The sequence below is a fragment of the Trichosurus vulpecula genome, chromosome 2, assembly GCF_011100635.1.
Source record: "Trichosurus vulpecula isolate mTriVul1 chromosome 2, mTriVul1.pri, whole genome shotgun sequence".
In the NCBI taxonomy this organism is placed as follows: Eukaryota; Metazoa; Chordata; class Mammalia; order Diprotodontia; family Phalangeridae; genus Trichosurus; species Trichosurus vulpecula.
The window spans coordinates 42,238,369-42,257,217 of NC_050574.1; the positions used below are offsets into that span (position 1 = coordinate 42,238,369).

At 54.9% G+C, this 18,849-nt stretch overlaps 2 protein-coding genes across 3 annotated transcripts; both read right to left on the reverse strand.

The window, feature by feature from the left end:
* Window positions 1–1,842: 1,842 nt before the first annotated feature.
* On the reverse strand, window positions 1,843–4,235 carry ZNF428 (zinc finger protein 428). 2 transcript variants are annotated; one of them, XM_036746069.1, is made up of 3 exons: window positions 4,152–4,235; window positions 2,665–2,941; window positions 1,843–2,490 (listed from the first exon to the last, which is right to left on the reverse strand). In XM_036746069.1, the coding sequence occupies exons 2-3, from the start codon at window positions 2,738–2,740 to the stop codon at window positions 1,979–1,981; spliced, it is 588 nt and encodes a 195-aa protein (XP_036601964.1). In that variant the 5' UTR covers window positions 2,741–2,941; window positions 4,152–4,235; the 3' UTR covers window positions 1,843–1,978. The 2 variants fall into 2 exon arrangements, with proteins under 2 accessions (XP_036601964.1, XP_036601963.1); XM_036746068.1 differs by lacking the exon at window positions 4,152–4,235 and adding an exon at window positions 3,834–4,011.
* A 1,091-nt stretch (window positions 4,236–5,326) lies between these two features.
* On the reverse strand, window positions 5,327–18,277 carry CADM4 (cell adhesion molecule 4). The gene is made up of 9 exons (XM_036746100.1): window positions 18,162–18,277; window positions 11,901–12,047; window positions 11,417–11,569; window positions 9,262–9,396; window positions 8,898–9,062; window positions 7,720–7,810; window positions 7,156–7,328; window positions 6,793–6,921; window positions 5,327–6,430 (listed from the first exon to the last, which is right to left on the reverse strand). Exons 1-9 carry the CDS (start codon window positions 18,223–18,225, stop codon window positions 6,321–6,323), a joined length of 1,167 nt encoding a protein of 388 aa, XP_036601995.1. The 5' UTR covers window positions 18,226–18,277; the 3' UTR covers window positions 5,327–6,320.
* Window positions 18,278–18,849: the final 572 nt, after the last annotated feature.

Sequence of the window (18,849 nt, forward strand, 5' to 3'; positions counted from 1 at the left end):
CCACTTAACTCCCCAATGGCCTGTCAGGTACCCTTAACCTGGTTTAGCCTGTCTGCTTAGATATTTTACCAAGGTGTGGCTACTGTGCATGCTGCAGCACTTTGGAGCCACAGGTGAGAGTTGGGTGACAAGTGGACACCCAAGTGGGACAATACCCTAAAAAGAACTTGGCAAGCCCTCACACCAGAGGTGCCAGTACTCCTGAACACCCCATACAAATATTAGATGACCTGAACAGGAACCACAGGTTTACGGAACTCCTGATTATTTTCTATGGCTAATAAATGTTAACTGACTGATCGGCTGATGATGCTAATTCTAGACTCATGTTAACCTCGTGGTGAAAGCATATGTAAACATTTTTAACTTTTCCTAGAATTATTAAGAAATGCAATTTTTTTTCATTAAAGCCCTTTTTAGACTCCTGGGAAAAGACTCTTGAAAAGGTGGGTATGGTAGATCAGGACAAAAGGAAAGACAGCCCAATAGAGTATCTCCCATCCAGACAGCCTTTCCCCACCCCATCCCAAGGCCCCACTAGAATACTGATCCATTTAAGGTCAATCCTTCCATCCCCACAATGGATCAGACTTTGGTCCACCCTATTGGAAGTAGCCTTTAGTATTCAAACAGAGCAACTTGCAGGCTCCTCTTCAACTAGTATTCTGGATATAGGTCTAAGGGAAGAACCCCAATGATTTCTCTAGATTCTAGAAGAGAGGTCCCAGGTAAGGAAGGGGTTAAGAGATATGGTTGCTTGATTCTGGACTTTTAACCTAGGCTATCTTTTATATGCTCAAGAGTCCCATAAATGTGATCTGAAATTGGTTGGGAGCAGTCATGTCAGAGGTCATGGGGGATGACTGATTCCTATCTGGATATTTCTCCAAGTTAGAAATGGTTTTGGTGTTCATGTTCAACAAAACTGTTCCTGGAAGGCTTGAGACTAATTCCGTGGGTGCTGTATTAGTGTTAACATCTGTCTTCAACAAAGTGACTCCCAGGTCTCCACTTCTGGCTCTTGCTCCAATTCTCCGACCACCAAATGGACGTTTCAAAGTAGATGTGCCATAGACATTACAAACTCACTGTCTGAAACAGAACCCACTTATCTGTTGCCCTAAGCCCTCCCCACTTCTGAACACCTAGTGCATCCCCACACTCTTCTTGTCACCATCCTTCCAACCGTGCGAGCTCACGTTCAATCATCCTCATTTTTTTCCCTCTATGTATCCCCTAAGTCACCAAGTCTACTCAGGTCTGTCTCCAGAGTTTCTCCCACATCCTCCCTTTTCTCCATTCAGCAGCCCCCACCCCCCACCCCATTACACTGTATTTGAACTTGGGAAGATAAGTCTGCCTGACTCCAAGCCCAGCACTCTCTCCACTGTGCCACTAGCTGTCCATCACAACTACTAAACCTTCCCAATTCTCTGCAATGCCTTCCACATAGCATTTGTTTAATAAATGCTCTCTGAGTGTTGATGCAGTGTCTAAAAATCGAAGACCAGTAGCTTCCAAGTCTGAGGCTGTGGGTTCCAGCCCTGACCCTGCTACCTCTGTGACCTTTGTTCTATCTAAATCTCAGGTTTCTCATATGTAAAATGGGGGGGGGGAAGGGTGTCAGATTGGAGGACCCCTACTGTCTTTTTCAGTTCCAGATGTTATCATTGTAGGAAATTGAAAAGGCCTAAGAGTCCATGACTGCCAGATGAGAAGAACACAATTCTAAAGTGCTATGTCTGTGGATCTAAGATGTGGTCTATGGCCCCAAGATTCTCAGACTTTCTATGAGGGGACAGAAGAGGTCAAAAGCTAAGGGTCAGACTTGCACAGACACCATTGCACACAGAAATCTGGTTTTATTTGAACCCTAACACAGCTACTGTTCAGAAGACAAAGACTTGATTGGCGGTTTCACATCCCCCAGTGATCCCTTATCTCAGCCCTATACCCACCCTCTAAGGAGGGGTCAGCCTTACACCTCCCCTCGGGCATGCAGCATGAAGTGGCCATGCAGCTCCCCAAGATCGTCGAATGAATCCTCACACTCTGTGCAGTGATAAGCACCCCCCTCATCCCCAGGGGGCCCATCACCTCCAGTGGAGGTGGCCCCTTCATCCTCATCCTCTTCTTCATCCTCCTCCTCACCCACCTGGCGCTGAGCGGCAGCGCGGGCAGCGGGTGTTGCCTGGGGGGCAGCTGGGCGACACAGCCGACAGGGTGGGCCCCCAGGGGCTGCAGCCCCCTCCCCCGGGGGTGGGCGGCCACACAGGGTGCAGGGCTGGGGTGGGGGCCCTGGGGGTGGGGCAGCCCGAGGGGCCCTCCGAGAGGGCGCCCCTCGCCCCCCACCAAGACGCTGCTTCACCTTGTAGCCAGGATCATATTCTGGGTCATCTGTTGTTTCCTCCTCCTCCTCCTCCTCCTCTTCATCCTCGTCTGAGTCAGGCTCCGAGAGGGTGTAGTCTGAATCGGAAGGGTGCTCTGGACCTGCCAAGAAGGGGGAAGTCAGAGAAGTCACAGGTAAGACCTAGAGAGCTAAAGCTGGTCTCCCCCACTGGCCTTTTCTGAATGCCCCGGGGTGGGTGGGTGTGTGTGTGCAAGAGTGCTCGCCAGGGGCCCACAAAGGCATTTCCTCAGCAGAAACAGGTTTCAGCACCTCACCTGGGGACAGCTCCTCATCGTCTTCCTCCATGCTGGCATAGCCCCCAGTCTCAGCAGTCTCCCGAGTCTCTGTCATGGCCGGGGGAGCTGGGGGAGCTGGGGGAGCTGGGGGAGCCGGGGGAACCGGGGGAGTCGGGGGAACCGGGGGAGTCGGGGGAGGATGTTCCGAGGGGGGACGTCCACCAGTGATAGAAATAGCAAGATTGGACTCCACCCCCCAGCCGACTTCCCGCAGGAGGGCTTCTTCTCGCCAGCAGCCTGGGCCTGCACACCAACCCTGAGCAGGAAGAGCAAGGAGAGATGGGATTCAGAACAAGACTGGACGTTCCCTGAGCAACCCTCTGCCCGGTCCTGGGTCAGCCTTTCCTGGGAAAAATCACAGGCCATTTTACAGAGGGAGAAACTGAGGCCCAGAGACCCAGGTGGCTCCAAAAGGGAGAGGCCCAGAGGAGACGCTCCTGTGCCTATGGACTGGGGGGGGGGGTGTCAATAAGGCCTTCCGGGGGAGGGATGGCTGAGGATGCCCTGGCGCACCACGACCCTGCGATGTCAATGGGTGCTCCAGGGCCATCCGGCCTATATACAGCTTGCTTTGTACTGTATATATTGGCATTAGATTGTAAGCTCCCTGAGAGCACCGGCTGTCTTCGGCCTCATTTTGTATCCTGGGCGCTTCGCACAGTGCGTGGCACACAGCAAGCACTTAATAAATGTTCGCGGAATGAATACACCGCTCGCGGAATGAATGCGCCGCTCGCGGAATGGGTGCGCCGCTCGCGGAATGGGTGCGCCGCTGGCGGAATGGGTGCGCCGCTGGCGGAATGGATGCACCGCTCGCGGAATGGATGCACCGCTCGCAGAATGCGCAGGGCCCAGGACCCGAGGCTGCCATGATGTGTGCATGCCACACAAAGACAGGGTGGCAGCACTCCCCCCGAGATGCCCATTGCACCCAGGCCCAGATCCTACAAGGCTCTGCTCCGGGTACCAGGCCAGACCACCGGGCCCATGATGCGCCAGCGTATGTCGTCCGCGCTCCCAGTAAGCACAGGCCGAGTCTGATCCCGCTCCCAGGAGACACCGAGGTGGTGGGCTGGGCCCCCACGACGCCAGGGGTCGGATCGGTCCAGCTCCCCCAACAAATTGGGGCAGTGGGTCCCACTACCCACCATTAACGGGGATAGAGAGGACCGGCTCCCAGGACGCTTCTGGGCACTATGGCTCAGCTCCCAGAACACACCGGGGCACTAGGGCCTGTTTCCCACAATGCAGCGGGGCTGCCAGCCCCCAGCTCCCAGGATGCCCCACGGTGGCCCCTCTCCGCCACCGTGCCCCAGCGTGCCCCGGGACAAAGGGCCCGTAGCGCCGCCATGCTCCCAGGTCGGCGGGAGGGGCGGGGCCGGCGGGAGGGCGCGCGGAAGCAGCCCCACGGGCTCCCGACATGCCCCGCGCGCGCGCCCCGCCCCTCCCCTCCCCCGGGCACTCACCACCGCTGGCGACCTCGCTCCGCTAGCTCCGGTCGGCGGCGGCAGCACGCAGGGGCCCGGCGCCTGCGCAAAGCGAACTTCGACGGCGACGGCGGCGGGCGGGGGGCAACGCGGAGCGGCTGGCAGGCAGGCCCCAGGGCGCCTGCGCGGTGGTCCAGACCATCCCGGCCGGGGCGCGGGGGGAAGCTGCGGCAGGAGCGGGTCATCCGAGACCCCTGGAGGGTCTTGCCTCCCCCGCTCTTCCTAGGCTTGGTAGAACCGGGGCTGGGCCTTGGCTCCGTGGCTAGGGGAGGGGGCTTTCTCTCGCCACCGCCCCCGGTGGAGGGCTGGGGAAGGCGCGTTCTTTTACCAAAGCGGGGCAGGGCCAGGGGCTGGGGAGCGTACCCCCGTCTTCTCCCGTCTCCCCAGTGTAAAGTGACGTGGTTGCACTAGGAGATCTCTAAGCGCTCTTCCAGCCCCAGGTCCTGAGCTGGGCAGGGGTCGGGACGAGTCCTCGGTGACTACTGCGCGCTAGCCCCGGGATTGCTGGGAAAGCGGGTCTGCTCACGCACGTGCCCGGGCCCGTGGGGAGGTCAGCTTTGCATATCGTCGGGCTGGGCCTCGCTGGGGCGCAGCGATTTGCATTTCGGTTCTGCAGAGCCCGGGGCGGTGGGGAGGGGGAGGTCTGTGGCCCGGGCCAGAGAGCATGCGCAGGACGACTTGGGCGGAATTGGGAGAGGGGGTGTGTAATGCCTAGGTTTCCGCCTCTAGCCAGGGGGTGGTCCCTCTGCTGACCCTTCCAGCTTCTCTCCCATCGCTGTTCTCTGCAGGGAAGGGCATACTCTCCCCGGGGCATCCCCCCAACTCTGGGTCACCTAATCCAGGGTCCCCAGTTTACCTACACCCCTCACCCCATTCAGGCCCTTCCCCTAGAGAAAGTCCTACAGCCTTCCCCTTGCTCCTCCACGTGACACCCTGGGGGCTTCGCCACTTTCCCCACCCCTCCGCGCAGCCCCCCAGTAATAGCTCCCACTCTTTTCCGTGGGCTTCCTAAACACTTTCTCCAGTTTCTCTCTTTCTCGAGGCTTTTCCCACATCGCTCCTTCCGCCCTTCACAGGGCGGCATCTTCCCCGCTCCGAATCCAGCTGCTCTCCTTCCAGCCCCACTCCCCCCAGATAGACAACTGAGCAATCTCTTAATCTCTCCTTAGTTTAATGGTGGTTAGTGGGGCTGCCACCCCCTCCGTACCCCCCTCCCCCCCGTACAAAACGTGTTTTTACAAGAAAAAGGCCTGGAATGGGGGTGGATCATGGTGGTGGTGGGGGGGTGAAATCTGATTTTTTTAATACAGATTTTTCATTTTTTTAATATATTATATATAAAACCACAGAGACGCACACGTGGACCCTGGGCCCCTCCCCCTGGAGGCCTGGAGAAGGAGAGAAGGGATGGAGTGGTGGGGGAGAGCCCTGTGGGAGTCCTGGGGGTTGGGGGAGAGGGGATCCAGGGGAGGCATGTGGTGGGTAGGGGGAGCCCAAGCTGTGGGCAGGAGTGGGGCCTGGAGAGGGGGACAGGCCCTCCTCCCCCATCACGAGTTATGACAAAGACACAGAATCCCCATCCCTCCCCCCCAACCGTGCGAACATGGCTTTGCAAAGAGCAGTCCCCATGTCTGTGGGACTCTCACAATGGCTGGCACAGCGCCTAGGGAGGGATCCCGGAGAAGACAAGTCCCCTACCCCCACCCCAGGGTGCTCCCCAACCCTGCCACCCCCCCTCCCCCAGTCTCTACCCCTACTCCCACCCCCTACCCCCACCCTGGACCCAAGTGTCAGCCCCTGGCCCATCAGAGACCCAGGTTTCCTCTTCTCGGGGACTCAAGTAACCTTATCCCCTTCTGGGGGACTCAAGACACCCTGATTCCCCACTCCCTGCCCCTTTGAGGACCCAGGTGTCCTGATCCCCCAATTCCCACCCCCTTAGGCATCTCAACATCTGGCCCCCAGCCCTAACCCCCCTCACTAGGGCCCAGGTGCGGCCTCCCTGTCTTGCTAGACGTTAGGGATGGGGAAAACTCCCAAATGGCCCTTGGCCCAGGTCAAAGTCTTTGCTGGTTCCGTCCTGGACTGGTGAGACCCTGCCTGGGCCAGGGCCAGAGCCAGGGCTAGGGCCGGGGACACAGGGAAGGGTCAGATGAAAAACTCCTCTTTGCGCTTATGTCCATCGCCCCCATTAAGAAAGGCCTCGCGGGCCTCCCCTTGCTCATCCAGTCCACTGGCCTCGTGGGTGAGATAGGAACCTGTGGAAGGTGGGGGAATGGGGACAAAGAGAGAAACGGGGAATGAGCTCAGGAGAGACGGGCCACAGAGACATAGAAACACAAAGAATCAGAGACAGTCAGGCATAGAGAGACAGCACGGGGCCAGAGATAGGTTTAGGAAACAGAGCGGGTAACCAAAGGCACAGACGCAAGAAATTCGAGCGGGGAAGGACAGGGATAGGAGAATAGAACCAACTGGAACGAGACCAGAGACACGGCCTCTAACCCTCACCTTATCCGCTTTCTACTGTTATGCACGAGCCCCGCCTCGTCTGATTTTCGCCAATCAGTGACCCCCTAGCCCCGCCTCCTCCAGGCATCCCGGCCCCGCCCCAACTCACCTTTCTGCCGCACGGAGCACCAGACCATGCCCACCAGGACACAGATGATGAGGAAGACGAGCAGCGCCAGGATGCCACCCACGATCGCATAGGGCACCGAGGTCTGTGCCTCCACCACCGCGCCGGGGTCTGCTCAGTGAAGGAAGCCACAATTACTAGGACGAACGCGGGGACAGTGGGACCCCGGCTAAGTTCCGCCTCCCCGGCTGCCCCCGCCCGGGTTGTACTCGCGGACCTTTCGAGCCCGTTCGCTCAGACCCCCGCCCCTCTCGTTGTGCACATGCAGCGTTTGGTCCCGCCTAGCTCTTATTCCAGGGATCCCTCCGCCCCACTTCGGGAGCCGGTGTCTGCTTCCTGTCTCACCGTAAACCACCAGTACGTAGAGAGCTCGAGCTTGGCCATGCTTGTTCCCGGCCTCACAAGTATAGGTGCCGTTGTCTAGGGAGGTGAGGCCAGGGAGGGTGAGCGTCTCTGCCACCGCCTCAGCCCGCTCGGGGAGCGACTCGTTCCCCCGGCTCCACCGGATCTGCCCGGGCCTGCGAGGAGGGGGCCAGAGAGCTCAAGGGCCCAGGCAGCCGGCCAGCCTAGTCCCTGCTCTTTGGGACTTAAGGGACCCAGGAGTCCCGGTTTCCCAGACCTCCCTTCCCCCGTCACGGATCCAGGCATTCCAGCCCCCCAGTCCCCAGACATCTGTTTCCCAGACCCTTCTTTCTCCCTCCATTGGGGGACCCAGGCATTCTGATCCCCCAGTCTACTGCTCCATTAGGCATCCCAATCCCTCAGACCTTCCCTCCAATCATTTGGGGACCCAGGTAACCCAGTCCACCAAGTCACAACCCCTGTGGGACCCAGGCACCCAAAACTCCCTCAGACACCCCCCCCAACCTCAACCCACTTAAGAGTATCCCGTGCACCCCATTCTCTGACCTGGGGTTTCCTGTGACAGCGCAAGTCAACACCAACGTGTCTCCCTCCCTCACCACCGCCTGGGAGGCGTGGATGCGGGCAGTGGGGGAGTCTGCGAGCAGAACGGAGCCAGGAAGGTCAAAGCTGGAGAGGCCCAGCAAATACCAAGTAGAGATGGAGAGCCTTCTCTCCTCCACCCCAGACCTGCCTCCCACTCCAACCCTGCCCAGGATGGCAGAACCCTCCTCTCCCCCTCTTCCAGGTAGTAGAGGACAGAAGATTGGCCCAGGAATCAGGAAACCTGACTGCTAAGCCTTGAACTTTGCTATTTCTGGCTTTGGGCAAGTCACTTAACCTTGTCTGGCCTCCTTCAGATAAAGAGAAGGGCCTTAGATGATGGTAGACAGTTAGGTGGCATGGTTGGGGGAGGGGAGGGAGAGCACTGGCCTTGGGGTCAGGGAGACCCAAGTTCAAATTCTGCCTCTAATAGCCTCAGTTTTCTCATCTACCTTTAGAGAGCTGTTGTGAAGATTAAATGAGGCAACATGTAAAATGCTAGTGATTCTTTTTATATTATAGATTTGTATCTGGGAGGGCCCTCAGAGGTTCCCTAGTCCAACTTACTTACTTTATAGATGAGACACTGAGGTTTATGGAAATACAGTGATTTGCCCAAAGTCACAAAGGGCAAGTAACTGGAATTCAAACGCCACCCCTCTGCTTCTAAATACAGCCTGTTCCCCAGCTGCTGTCTAAGCCTGCACAGCTCTAATGTTCTAGGCCTTGGGGAGTCCTCAGGAGCTGTATTTGGGGGGCCAGGCATATTAAGGACTTCCCTCCTAAACTGGACCAAACTCGATTCTGGAACTCTCCTGAAGACCTATGATTTTTGTCATTTCTAGTATCTGATGTAGCATCACACTTACTGAAGCTGAGAGCTAAGATAGCGTTGCTCCTGAGGATGAGGTTGAACTAGACTATGGATAGGGGAGAGCTGGTTGTGTGACTTTAGGTGAGTCACTTGAGCTCTCTGGGCCTTGATTTCCCCATCTGTAAAATTTCCTCTGAGCCTCAATTTCTCTATCCATCAAAAATGGTAGTGAAAGTGAATAGTGTCCAAAGTTCCTTTAGGCTAGGACATCCTTTGATCTGTTGTGTTTTGGGTATTGTGCCCTCTCCCCCAGAGCCTGGTCACTTACACTGGACATCCAGCACATACTGAGTCTGCTTGCTGTGGCCTGGAGGGAGGGCTGCATTTTGAGCCTCACATGTGACGATGCCGCCATCATCCTTCCGGTCCACTTGGAAGCGAACTGTGCTGGCCACACTCCACACCTTCCCGTTCTCTTGCCGGCTGTCCACACCTGCCCAAGGAGGCCAGTTCCCTTGGGGTGCAGTTCCCAATTCACCCCCTCATATTCCCCTATGGTTCAGCCCTCAAGGATCACTCTTTTCTTGAGAAAAAGGGACCAAACTGACCAGACCATCTTCTGGCTGTACCCTTTCCCTTCCCCCTCCCCTTCCCCTCCCGAACACCCAAGCCCTCCTTCAGCCTCCTCTGACCTCGGAGTTCTTTTCTGTCCCGGTACCATCGAAGCATTGCTGGAGGTCGGGATCGAGGCACAACACAGCTCAGCTCCACCTCACCGCCCTCCACAGCCTGCTCCCGACCTTCAACTATGGGGTTTTCTGGGGCCACTGCAACAAGAGATAGAGGGGACCTCAGTGCCCACAGTCGGGAGATGAGTGGGGATGCAGGCAAAACATTCCACCTAGATTTGGAGACAATGCAGATCTGAGCTCTTACTGGTCAGTCAGCCAATAAACATTTATTAAGCAACTATATGCCTAATCTCTCTGGGGCTCAGTTTCCCCATTGGAGAGAATGTTGGCATTTTTTGGCACACAAATCATCCCATCTCTCTCTCATCTCTCTTTTGCATAGGCTGTTCCCAATCTTCTCACCTGTACCTCTTCCAAACCCTCACCTTCAAAAAGCTTGTCCTGAACCCATCAATTATTAATGCCTCCCTCCCTCCCCCCCACTACTTTGTATAGATTTTGAATTTACTTACCTATTTGAATTTACTTATCTATACATGTTTTCCCTTCCCACCATGAAAGGTAGGCTCCATGAGGGCAACACATGTAACTCCTCATCTCCATCTACTGTATATGGCTGCCATATTGGATTGCTTGCCTTTCCTCACACATGATACTCTATCTACCATATTTGTGGCCCCTCTGCTTATTAAATAGACATGCATGTCTATGTGCCAGGCACTGTGCTAAGAATTGGGAATACAGAGAAAGACCAAGGACAGTCCATGTTCTCCAAGAGTTCACAGACTAATAGGGGAGATAGCATACAGACAACTCCTTAAGAGCTTCATAGAGGCAGGATAAATTGGAGGTAAGCAACAGAATACAGGCACTAGAATTAAGGAGGATCAGGAAAGGTTTTTAGTTCAGACTTAAAGGAAGTCAGGAGGCAGAAGGGAAAAGGGAGAGCATTTCAGGAATGGGGGACAGCTAGAGAAAATGCCTGAATTGGGGAGATGTCTTGAATGAGGATCATGAAGGAAACCAGTCACAGGACTTGCAGAGAGGGAGTTTAAGGTATAAGAATCCTGGAAGTGTGTGTGTGTGTGTGTGTGTGTGTGTGTGTGTGTGTGTGTGTGTTGGGGGGAGAGGAGCAGGTTACAAAGGGCTTTGAATGCCAAATGGAAGATTTTATATTTAATACTGGTGGTAAGATGGAGTTATTGGATTGAGTAGGGGGATGGCATGGTTAGACCTGTGCTTTAAGAAGATCACTTTGGTGACTGAGTGCAGGATGGACTGAAGTAGGGAGAGACTTGAGACAGGCACCCACCAGCAGGCTGGTGCACTAGTCCAGGTGGGAGGTGATGAGAGTCTGCACCAGGGTGGTGGCAGTGTCAGAGGAGAAAAGGGGGCTTAGAAGTCTTTCCCTCTTCATCTTTGCCTCTTGGGGTGCCTGGTTTCTTTTGACTCAACTCAAGCATCCCTTTTGTAGTAAGGCTTCCCTGGTCCCCTCAGTTGCTAGTGCCTTCTCCATCCAAGGTTACCTTGAGTCAGCTGGTTGTCATGTCTATCCATTGCTATTGTTCAGTCATGACCCCATTTCATTTTTTTTTTTGGCAGAGATACTGGAGTGGTTTGTCATTTTCTTCTTCAGCTCATTTTACAAATGAGGAAACTGAGGCAAACAGGGTTAAGTAACTCTTGAGGGTCACACAGCTACTAAGTGTCTGAGGCCAGAATTGAACTCAGGAAGATGAGTCTTCTTCCTGACTCCAGGCCTGGTGCTCTATTCACTATGGCACCACGTAGCTGTCTATCCATAGAAATAGACATTTTGGTTTCCCCCAGTAGAATTCAAGCTTCTTTAATAAATAGGACCTGTTTCATTTTTTCTTTTTACATTTTCAAATGCTTATCGACTGATTGGATTCCAGTTGTCTAGCACGATGCCTTGCACACGGTAGGAACTTCATAAACTTGTGGGTAAATGGATGAGCACATCAACGTCCTGGTCTTACAATGAGAGGGCAGAGGGTTGGAAGTCTTGTGAGTCAGAGTAATTCTGCTCAGAGATCAAACTGGTGATAGGCAACAAATCTGAGGTCACACTAACCAAAGGTCTGACATCACAGAGATTCAAAGGTAAGCAGGGTTCAGAGTCTCTCAGGCTTACCAAGCACAGTGAGGGTTGCAATCTGGTGATGGGTGTCTTCTGTGTACAGCTGGCAAAAGTAGCCACCCTCATCATCTAGCCGCGCATCCGAGAGCCTTATTCGGACCCTTCTGGGGGAGAACTCCTCCAGCTGAAAACGCTCATCCTTTAGGGCTAGGAGGAGATCACAGGGGTGAGAAAAAACCCAAGTGCCCTGACTCCCTGCTCCCTCAACTCTGTCTTCCCACTCTCCCACAGCTGGCTACTTTCTCTGCTGACTCAACCCACACCACTATCTCAGTCAACCTCCCCACCCTAGACCACACTCTCCCCTCTCCCCTTTTAATCCTCTCACTGACCCATCCTTCCCTCCATAGCTTAGACACCAGGGCTGGAATGAATCTAGGGCTTGTGGGGACTTGTCCCAGGTGCAGTTGCCACCCAGGGCCCCAGGTTTACTAATCTCCTAGTCTCCCACCCCAGCAGGGCCCCAGGCATGCCTCACCCCTGGTGCCATTGAAGAAGAGTGTTTGCCGGGCTGGGTTCTGGAGGACGACGATGGACCCGTCATACTGGTGTAGTCTGCAGGTGATCTCTGCTACCCCACCCTCTGCTACGGTCACATTCTCAGTCTGCACCCCCTGGGCGGACCCTGGTCACCAGAGGTACATTGAGATATACAGCCTTCACAGGCAGGCACAGAACTACCATTCAGTCATTTCTGCCTATTTCTGTACCTTCATCACCCTTGTGGCTAAACCCAAGCCCACCTTACTCCTCATCTCCATCCCCAACCCAGTACATCTCCCCTCCCTGGCTCCACAGCTATCCTCCATCTCTATTCCCAGCCACATTTCCACCAATCCAACTTCTTATCTTTTTTCCTCTCTCCACCCCTAAGACATGCCCCATCCCTAGTCCATCCCCACCGTACCCCTAACTACATTTCCACCCCAATTTTACCCATTTTATTTATCTAGAAAGCTTATCTCCACAGCTCGTAACAACCCATATCCCAGTTAATTTTTTCCCCTACCCTAGCCATTCCCTCCCCTCCCCAATTCAGATGCTCCATCACTATTCCTATCCCATTCCATCTTCATTTTCTTCTGCATTTCCATCTCTCCCCTCTACCCCTCCCCAGTCCCATCTCCTTCCTGGTCCCCATCCCCCTCCCGTCCCTGGGGGGTCTCTGTGTGTCTCCCTCCCAGTCTCAGTAACAAGCTGGGCTCGTGGCAGGAATGTTAATGTCCCCAGAGCCTTTGTGTCCATTGGGAGTGCGTGTGGGGGGTGGGGGGTGGAAAGGGGGAGGGGCGACACTGAAGGCCTTAGGGAGGAGGCTGGGCCAGAGGGCTCAGGCTATGGGCGCGGGCCCTTTAAACCTAAGGTTGTGTTGACAGCGCCGGGGCATTGCCATAGAGATAGTGCCAGGAGCAGCAGGAGGAGGAGGAGAAAAAGAGAGGGATGGGAAGGAAAGGGACAAGAACCCAAGAGTCATTCTCTTCTGTTTTCCACTCTGCTTTGAGTCCCAGGCGTCCTGATTCCCCAGTTCCCTCCCCTCCCCTCGCAGAACCAACTATGCTGATCCCCCAGCCCCGACTTCACAGGGACCCAGGAGTCCTGACCTCCCCCACCCTCAGGGACCCAGGCATCCAGGCCCCAACTGTCACCAATCGGGTCTCCGTGGTGATGGACCGATCCTAGGGAAGGGGGGAATCAAAAAGGAAGAGAAGGGGGGCGCGCCCCTCACGCTGAGTCAGCGAATCCCCGCGGGAGGCTCAAGGTCGCTCAGCGGAGAAGGTCATACCCCCCCCTCAACTCCCAAGATTCTGAACAACCCCCCCAGGTTTCTGGAGGTGGTACATTCCACGCCCCCCACCTCCCCCCCCCGTCAATGGCCGAGTCCGGAGCATCCTTTGCACAAAGCCCCGATTATTCCAGCTCTGGGTGTAAAGGCGCCTGTATTCCAGGGACCCAAGCTCCTGACTGCCCTCCACCCCCAATCTCCCAGACCCAGGCGCCAGATCCTCCTTCTCCTCATCCTCCAACCTTAAGGACCCAGGCATCCAAAGGGACCTCTCCCTTAAGGAACCCAGGCGCCTGAGAGCCCCTTCACCCCACTTCAAGGCCCCAGGCAACTGAATTCCCCTTCCATCTCCAGCTTAGGGACTCTCACTGACATTACCCAGGCTCCTGAACAGCCCTCCCTCCACCTTCATCTCAGAGACCCAGGTACCTGGGCTCCCACTGTGCTATAGACTCAGGCACTGGGGTTCTTGGGCACCCAGTCTCCCAAGGACTTCAGTTTGAGCTTCAGGTATCACAGGAAGTTAGGTGTCTCAGCTACCATGGACCAGGTATCATCTGGCTTCCCAGCCTCCGAGGCACCCAGGCATCTGAGCTCTCTGACATCTAGTCTCCCAAGGACCTAGGGATACTAACATATAGTCTCCCTGGGACTGAGGTGTATGGGCTTTCAATGTCCCAGGAATCCAGGTATTAGAGCTCCCAGTCACTGAGTCACCCAGGAATCTGGGTGCCCTGAATTTAAGCCCCGAAGAGACCCAGGATACCAAGCTCTCATCCAGTCAGAGACTGAGGTTTCTGGACCCCCAGGCCCTGCTCCTCAAGGGACCCAGACTCTTGGGTCTGGCAGGGAAATGTTGGTGGGGGTGGGAAGGTTGAGTCAGCAGTTGGAGTCACACAAAGCCCCCCTGTGGCCCCCGCATTCCTGGGATTCCCTGAGCTCCCAAGATGCTGGGCTGAAGCCCAAGCCGGGGGCGGGGATTACTAGGAGGCTTCCCCCGAGGTGTCCCAATATGTCACTCAGGAAGCACTCTGACTAGCCTAGGCACCTGGGGATTGGAGAGGAATAGGTCAGACTACTTGGGTCCTGGCAGGGGTGGGCATCAGAATGTCTCCGTTCTTGAAGACTAGGGGCTATGGGGGAAAAGTTCCCTGGTGCCATGAGGGGTTGGGAACTAATAGGTCTGTCTATCTGCCTCCCTGGGGGAGAGAAAGCCTGCTTTGTCCTGGCGGGGACAGAGCTGCCTCGCACGGCATTAACCACCCCCAGCTCAGTCACCTCGGGGACCGAGGCATCCTTATCCCCCAGGCCGCACCAGACCCACCAGGGACCCAAGTGTCCTGACCTCCCCCTCTCCCTCCAGCCCTTAGAATTGCAGAATTGAAGGATTTGGACATTTTCCCCCCTGACATTTCCCTCTCTTCCTCCCCCCACCCCACCCCAACAGTCACCCAAACCCAGAGCTTCCTCCCACTCAGAAGGGTCCCATTCAAAAAAAAAAAAAAACAGAATTCTGTTTCCATAGCAAGGCACACATCAGCCAGTTTTCCTGTGGGGTGGGGGTGGGGGTGACCACTGAAGGTCTTTGTGGTTTAGCCATCTCTATTTCTGTTTCTTTGTGTGTTTCTGTTTCCACTTATCTCTTGGTGTTTCTGTGTATCCTTTCTTCCCTCTAGTACCTTTCAAATGTCCTTCCCAGAGTGGCAAGTAGGGTGGCTCTGTGTTGGGGAGAGCTAGAGAAAAGGTTCAGAGCCAGATCAGAGGCTCCAGACCAGCTCCCAGTAGCCTAAAGGGTGAGTATTTTCCTTAGTCATTCCCTCACCCCAAGTCTGTAAAATCTGGAGACAAGGTCATAACATGTCCAAGCTAGAAAGATCCATAGACACATGATCAAGCACAACCTTCTTATTTTCCAGGTGGGGAAACTGAGGCACAGAGAGTGGGAGGGATTCCCCCAAGACCAAACTGTGAATCTCTAGTGGAGAGTCAGAACTCGAACTCAGTTCTTCTGACTCCCAGGCACGGACACTTTCTATCACATTACAACTGGCCTTTCACTGTGTTCTTTCCAGGGAAAGTTTACTTATAAGATTAAGGCACTGCCCTGAAGGCACCCACCCTCAAATTCAGTAGAATCTGGATGACTGTCTTTCTCTCCGAGATTCTAAGACCCAGTGTGAGACCCAGAATCTAAGATTCTAGAGTTCATAAGGTTGAGATTCTAGAGCCTATCGGTACAAGTTTAGAGTCTGAGTCTTTTCATATTCTAAAAGCTATGCTTTATAGAACTGAGGCTCCAGATTTCAGAGCTTATGATTAGAAGTCTATAGGGTTTATGAGTTGTTCTTAGAGCCTAGTTCTCCAAGGTATAGAGAGTGAATGAGTCTTGGCAGAGCTCAGAGTATATGTGAAGAGGCTAGAACTCAGGAATCTTTTCAGATTCTGGAGCCTGAATGTAACAACCTCTGGTTTGTGAGTCTTTGATGGTGAGGGTATAAGTCTAAGACTCTAGGATAGGACTCTAAAGCTTTGATTTTGTATTCTGAAAGTCTGTGACTCTGAAAGTTGAAGAACTCATGATTCTGTGAAGATATAAGTACTATGGAAATTGTAACCTGACTGTCAGAAGATTGGAGGAAACCATGTTGCAGGGATGGTGAAGGAATGCAGAATGGCAATGAATGAGCGAAATGGTGTTATATGTCTCTGGGACAGACCTAGGAAGAGGATACTCTGATGCCAGAGATGCCAGGCATTTGGTTCTTTGGACCTGAGCCTGGAGGTGCCTGTGCCCTGAAAGCAAGAGAATATAGATTTGGAAAAGGTCTTGGAAGCTAGAATATATAATGTCTGAACTGGAAAGGACAATAGAATTCATGGTCTGTCAGAGCCAGAAGGGACCTTAAGCCACAGAATGTCAAAACATAGAATATTAGGTGAGATTTTAGAAGGAAACTTAGAATATAAATTGTTAAGGCCAGAAGAATGTCAGGGCTAAGAAGAATGTAGCATGTCAGACTTGGTAAAGACCTTAGAGTTCCAGTCTTCCACTCTTCAAGTCAGAGAGGGAAACTGAGGCCCAGAGGGGAGAAGGGATTTGATAGGGTCCCACAAGTCAGGGACAGAGGCAAGACTAAACAAATCTAGTTCTCCTGGCTACCAGCCTAGGGTTCTTTCCATGGCACCAGATCTTAGCTGTCTTAAACCTATGAGAACACCAAACTCTGACTGATCTTAGGCTCAGCAAGTCCCAACACAAACACTATGTACCTCTTGAGTGGCCTCACCAGGAGGCCCCATCAGGACACTCTATCCCACTGGTCTGTGAAGGGCTAAGAATCTGTCAAGGAGGAGGCTATGTGTGGAGATCCCTGTATATCACAGAACTACAAGACATCTGAGATGGAAGAGACCTTTGAACATAGAGCATCAAGATAGAAGGGAGCTTAGAACATAGAAGGGGGAGGCTGGAGTATCGACTCCCCCGTCATTTGTCAGCGGGAGAAAACCAGGACCAAAGCAAGACTTGCCCAAGGTCACATAGGTAAGTAAGCGGCGGAGCTGAGGTCTGATCGCTAGGCTTGGTCCTCCAAGTCCAGAGGGCTTTTCACTCCCTCACATTGGCCTTCCAGTGCGTGAATGTATGAATTTGCTTGGTGGAGCTGGCCTTGATACAAGTTCCCCCATTGTGTGTCTCTCACTGTCACCCAACTTCTCCAGCTCAGACCCTAATCGGGTGGGAATGGGGAAAGGCAGAGGGGCAAGGGTCAAGAGAGGGCATGAATGGAGAAGGGGCCAGGAAGCCGGGAGTGGAGAGATGGAGATGGGAAAGAGACATGGGTGCGAAGCAGGGACGGGAGAGATGGAGGGGGACAAAGGGGGGAAGAGGGCAAGGATAAGGAGGGGACAGAGGGACAAGGATGGGACAGAGCCAGGGATTTCATGGTCAGGAAGAAAGGAATGGAGTGCTAGAAAGATGAGGAGGATAGAGGGAATGAGGCGATAGCAAGACAGAGACAGTTTGTAAGGAATGGTGGACGAGAGGGATCGGAAAGCCCGACAAAGATGGGCCTCTTTGTCCCGGGGCTAAGCCTGGGCCTGTGCCTGTGTTGGGGCTGGTGGTGGGGAATAGGTAGGCTGCCGCATCCCTCTCAAACTCCCACTCCCCTTCTTCTCCCTCTGGACTCCAAGCCGAGCATCGAGGAAAGCCCGATCTGGCCGGGCGGCGCATCGGGGCATGGGACACACAGAACAAGGATGCGTCTCCCCCTCACTCCCCACCCCGTCCTGCAGGTCCGGGCTCTGGCTTCTTTCTTTGTCGGGGGTGTGTGGCGGCGGGGGCGGGGGAGAGGCGCGAGACTCGGGATGAAGTGGGGAGGGTGCCAGAGATTCGAAATGGAACCGGGAGGGCTTGGGGCACGAGAGCAGGGATCGAATGCAGAGCGGGCAGGAGATTCGAAATGGATCCAGGGATCGGGGAAAGGGATGGAGCGCGGAGAGGACAGGAAATTGGAAATGGAATGGGGAGGAGGGAGCTGGGAGAGAGCCCCGGAATAGAACGCGGAGGGGCCCGGAGACTGGAAATGGAACCGGCTGGAGGGGTGGGGGGGAGTGCGCTAGACAAGGGAAGGAACGCTGAGGAAATGGAAGGGGGGGGGGGTACGCGAGACAGGGGGTGCAACGCAGAGCGGAGAAGAGATTGGAAACGGCAATGAGGAGGGGAGAGGAGCGGAGGGGAGAGCAGAGAGGAAGGCAGGCCGAGACGCGCAAAGGGCAGAGAGTGCGGGGTCCGCCCGGCGAGGGATGCTCGGGCCGCGGAGATGTGTTCGGGGGTGCTGGGGGGGGGTGTCTGCGGATAGATCGCATTGTTCTGGCCTTTGCAGCAGCCGTGACCGTCCTCCCCCCGCTGCCCCTGTCCGCCCTCTCCCCCCAGCACGGCGCCCATACCCCACTCCCTACCTGTCCCGGCCGCGGCCGCCCAGACCAGCAGCAGCGGCCACGGGAAGCGCCGGGCCGGGCCCATGGTGGTGCCGCCGCCGCCGCCGCTCGCTCCCGGCCCGCTCCTTCCCTCCCACCCTCCCTCCCTCCCGCCTGCTGGCTTGCTCCGGCCCCGCACCTGCACCGCCCGGCCCGGCCCCGCCCCCTGCCGCCTAATGAGAGCGCGGGGCGGAGCCTGGGGAGCCCAGAAGGAGGGGGGAGAAAGGCGGGGACAAAGTTGGGGGTGTGTGTTGGGGGAGGGGGATCGTAGGATCCCAGGGTTTACAGCTGAAAGGGACCTGGGAGGTCATTTAGTCAACCTCCTTTTTGGGGAGGAAACAGAGGAAAGTAACTTAAGGTCACACAGCCAGTAAGTATCAGAGCCTCGATTGCTATTATATTTCTCATTATTATTATTACTGGAAGAATCACAAACTATCAGAGCTGGATGGGCCCTCAGAACATGGAACGTCAGAACTGAGAGGTCCCTTGGATCATAGACCGTCAGGGAGAAGGGCTCTGAGTATCCTTAACACAGAATGCCAGTGTAGGACACGGGCCATGCCTCCGGGCGGCTCTGTCTAAGGGCTTTGTCCACTTCATTCATTGGCCCTGGATACCAAAATGAAACTTCCGATTGAGGAAGCAGGGCTGAGGTGGATGTGCCTTA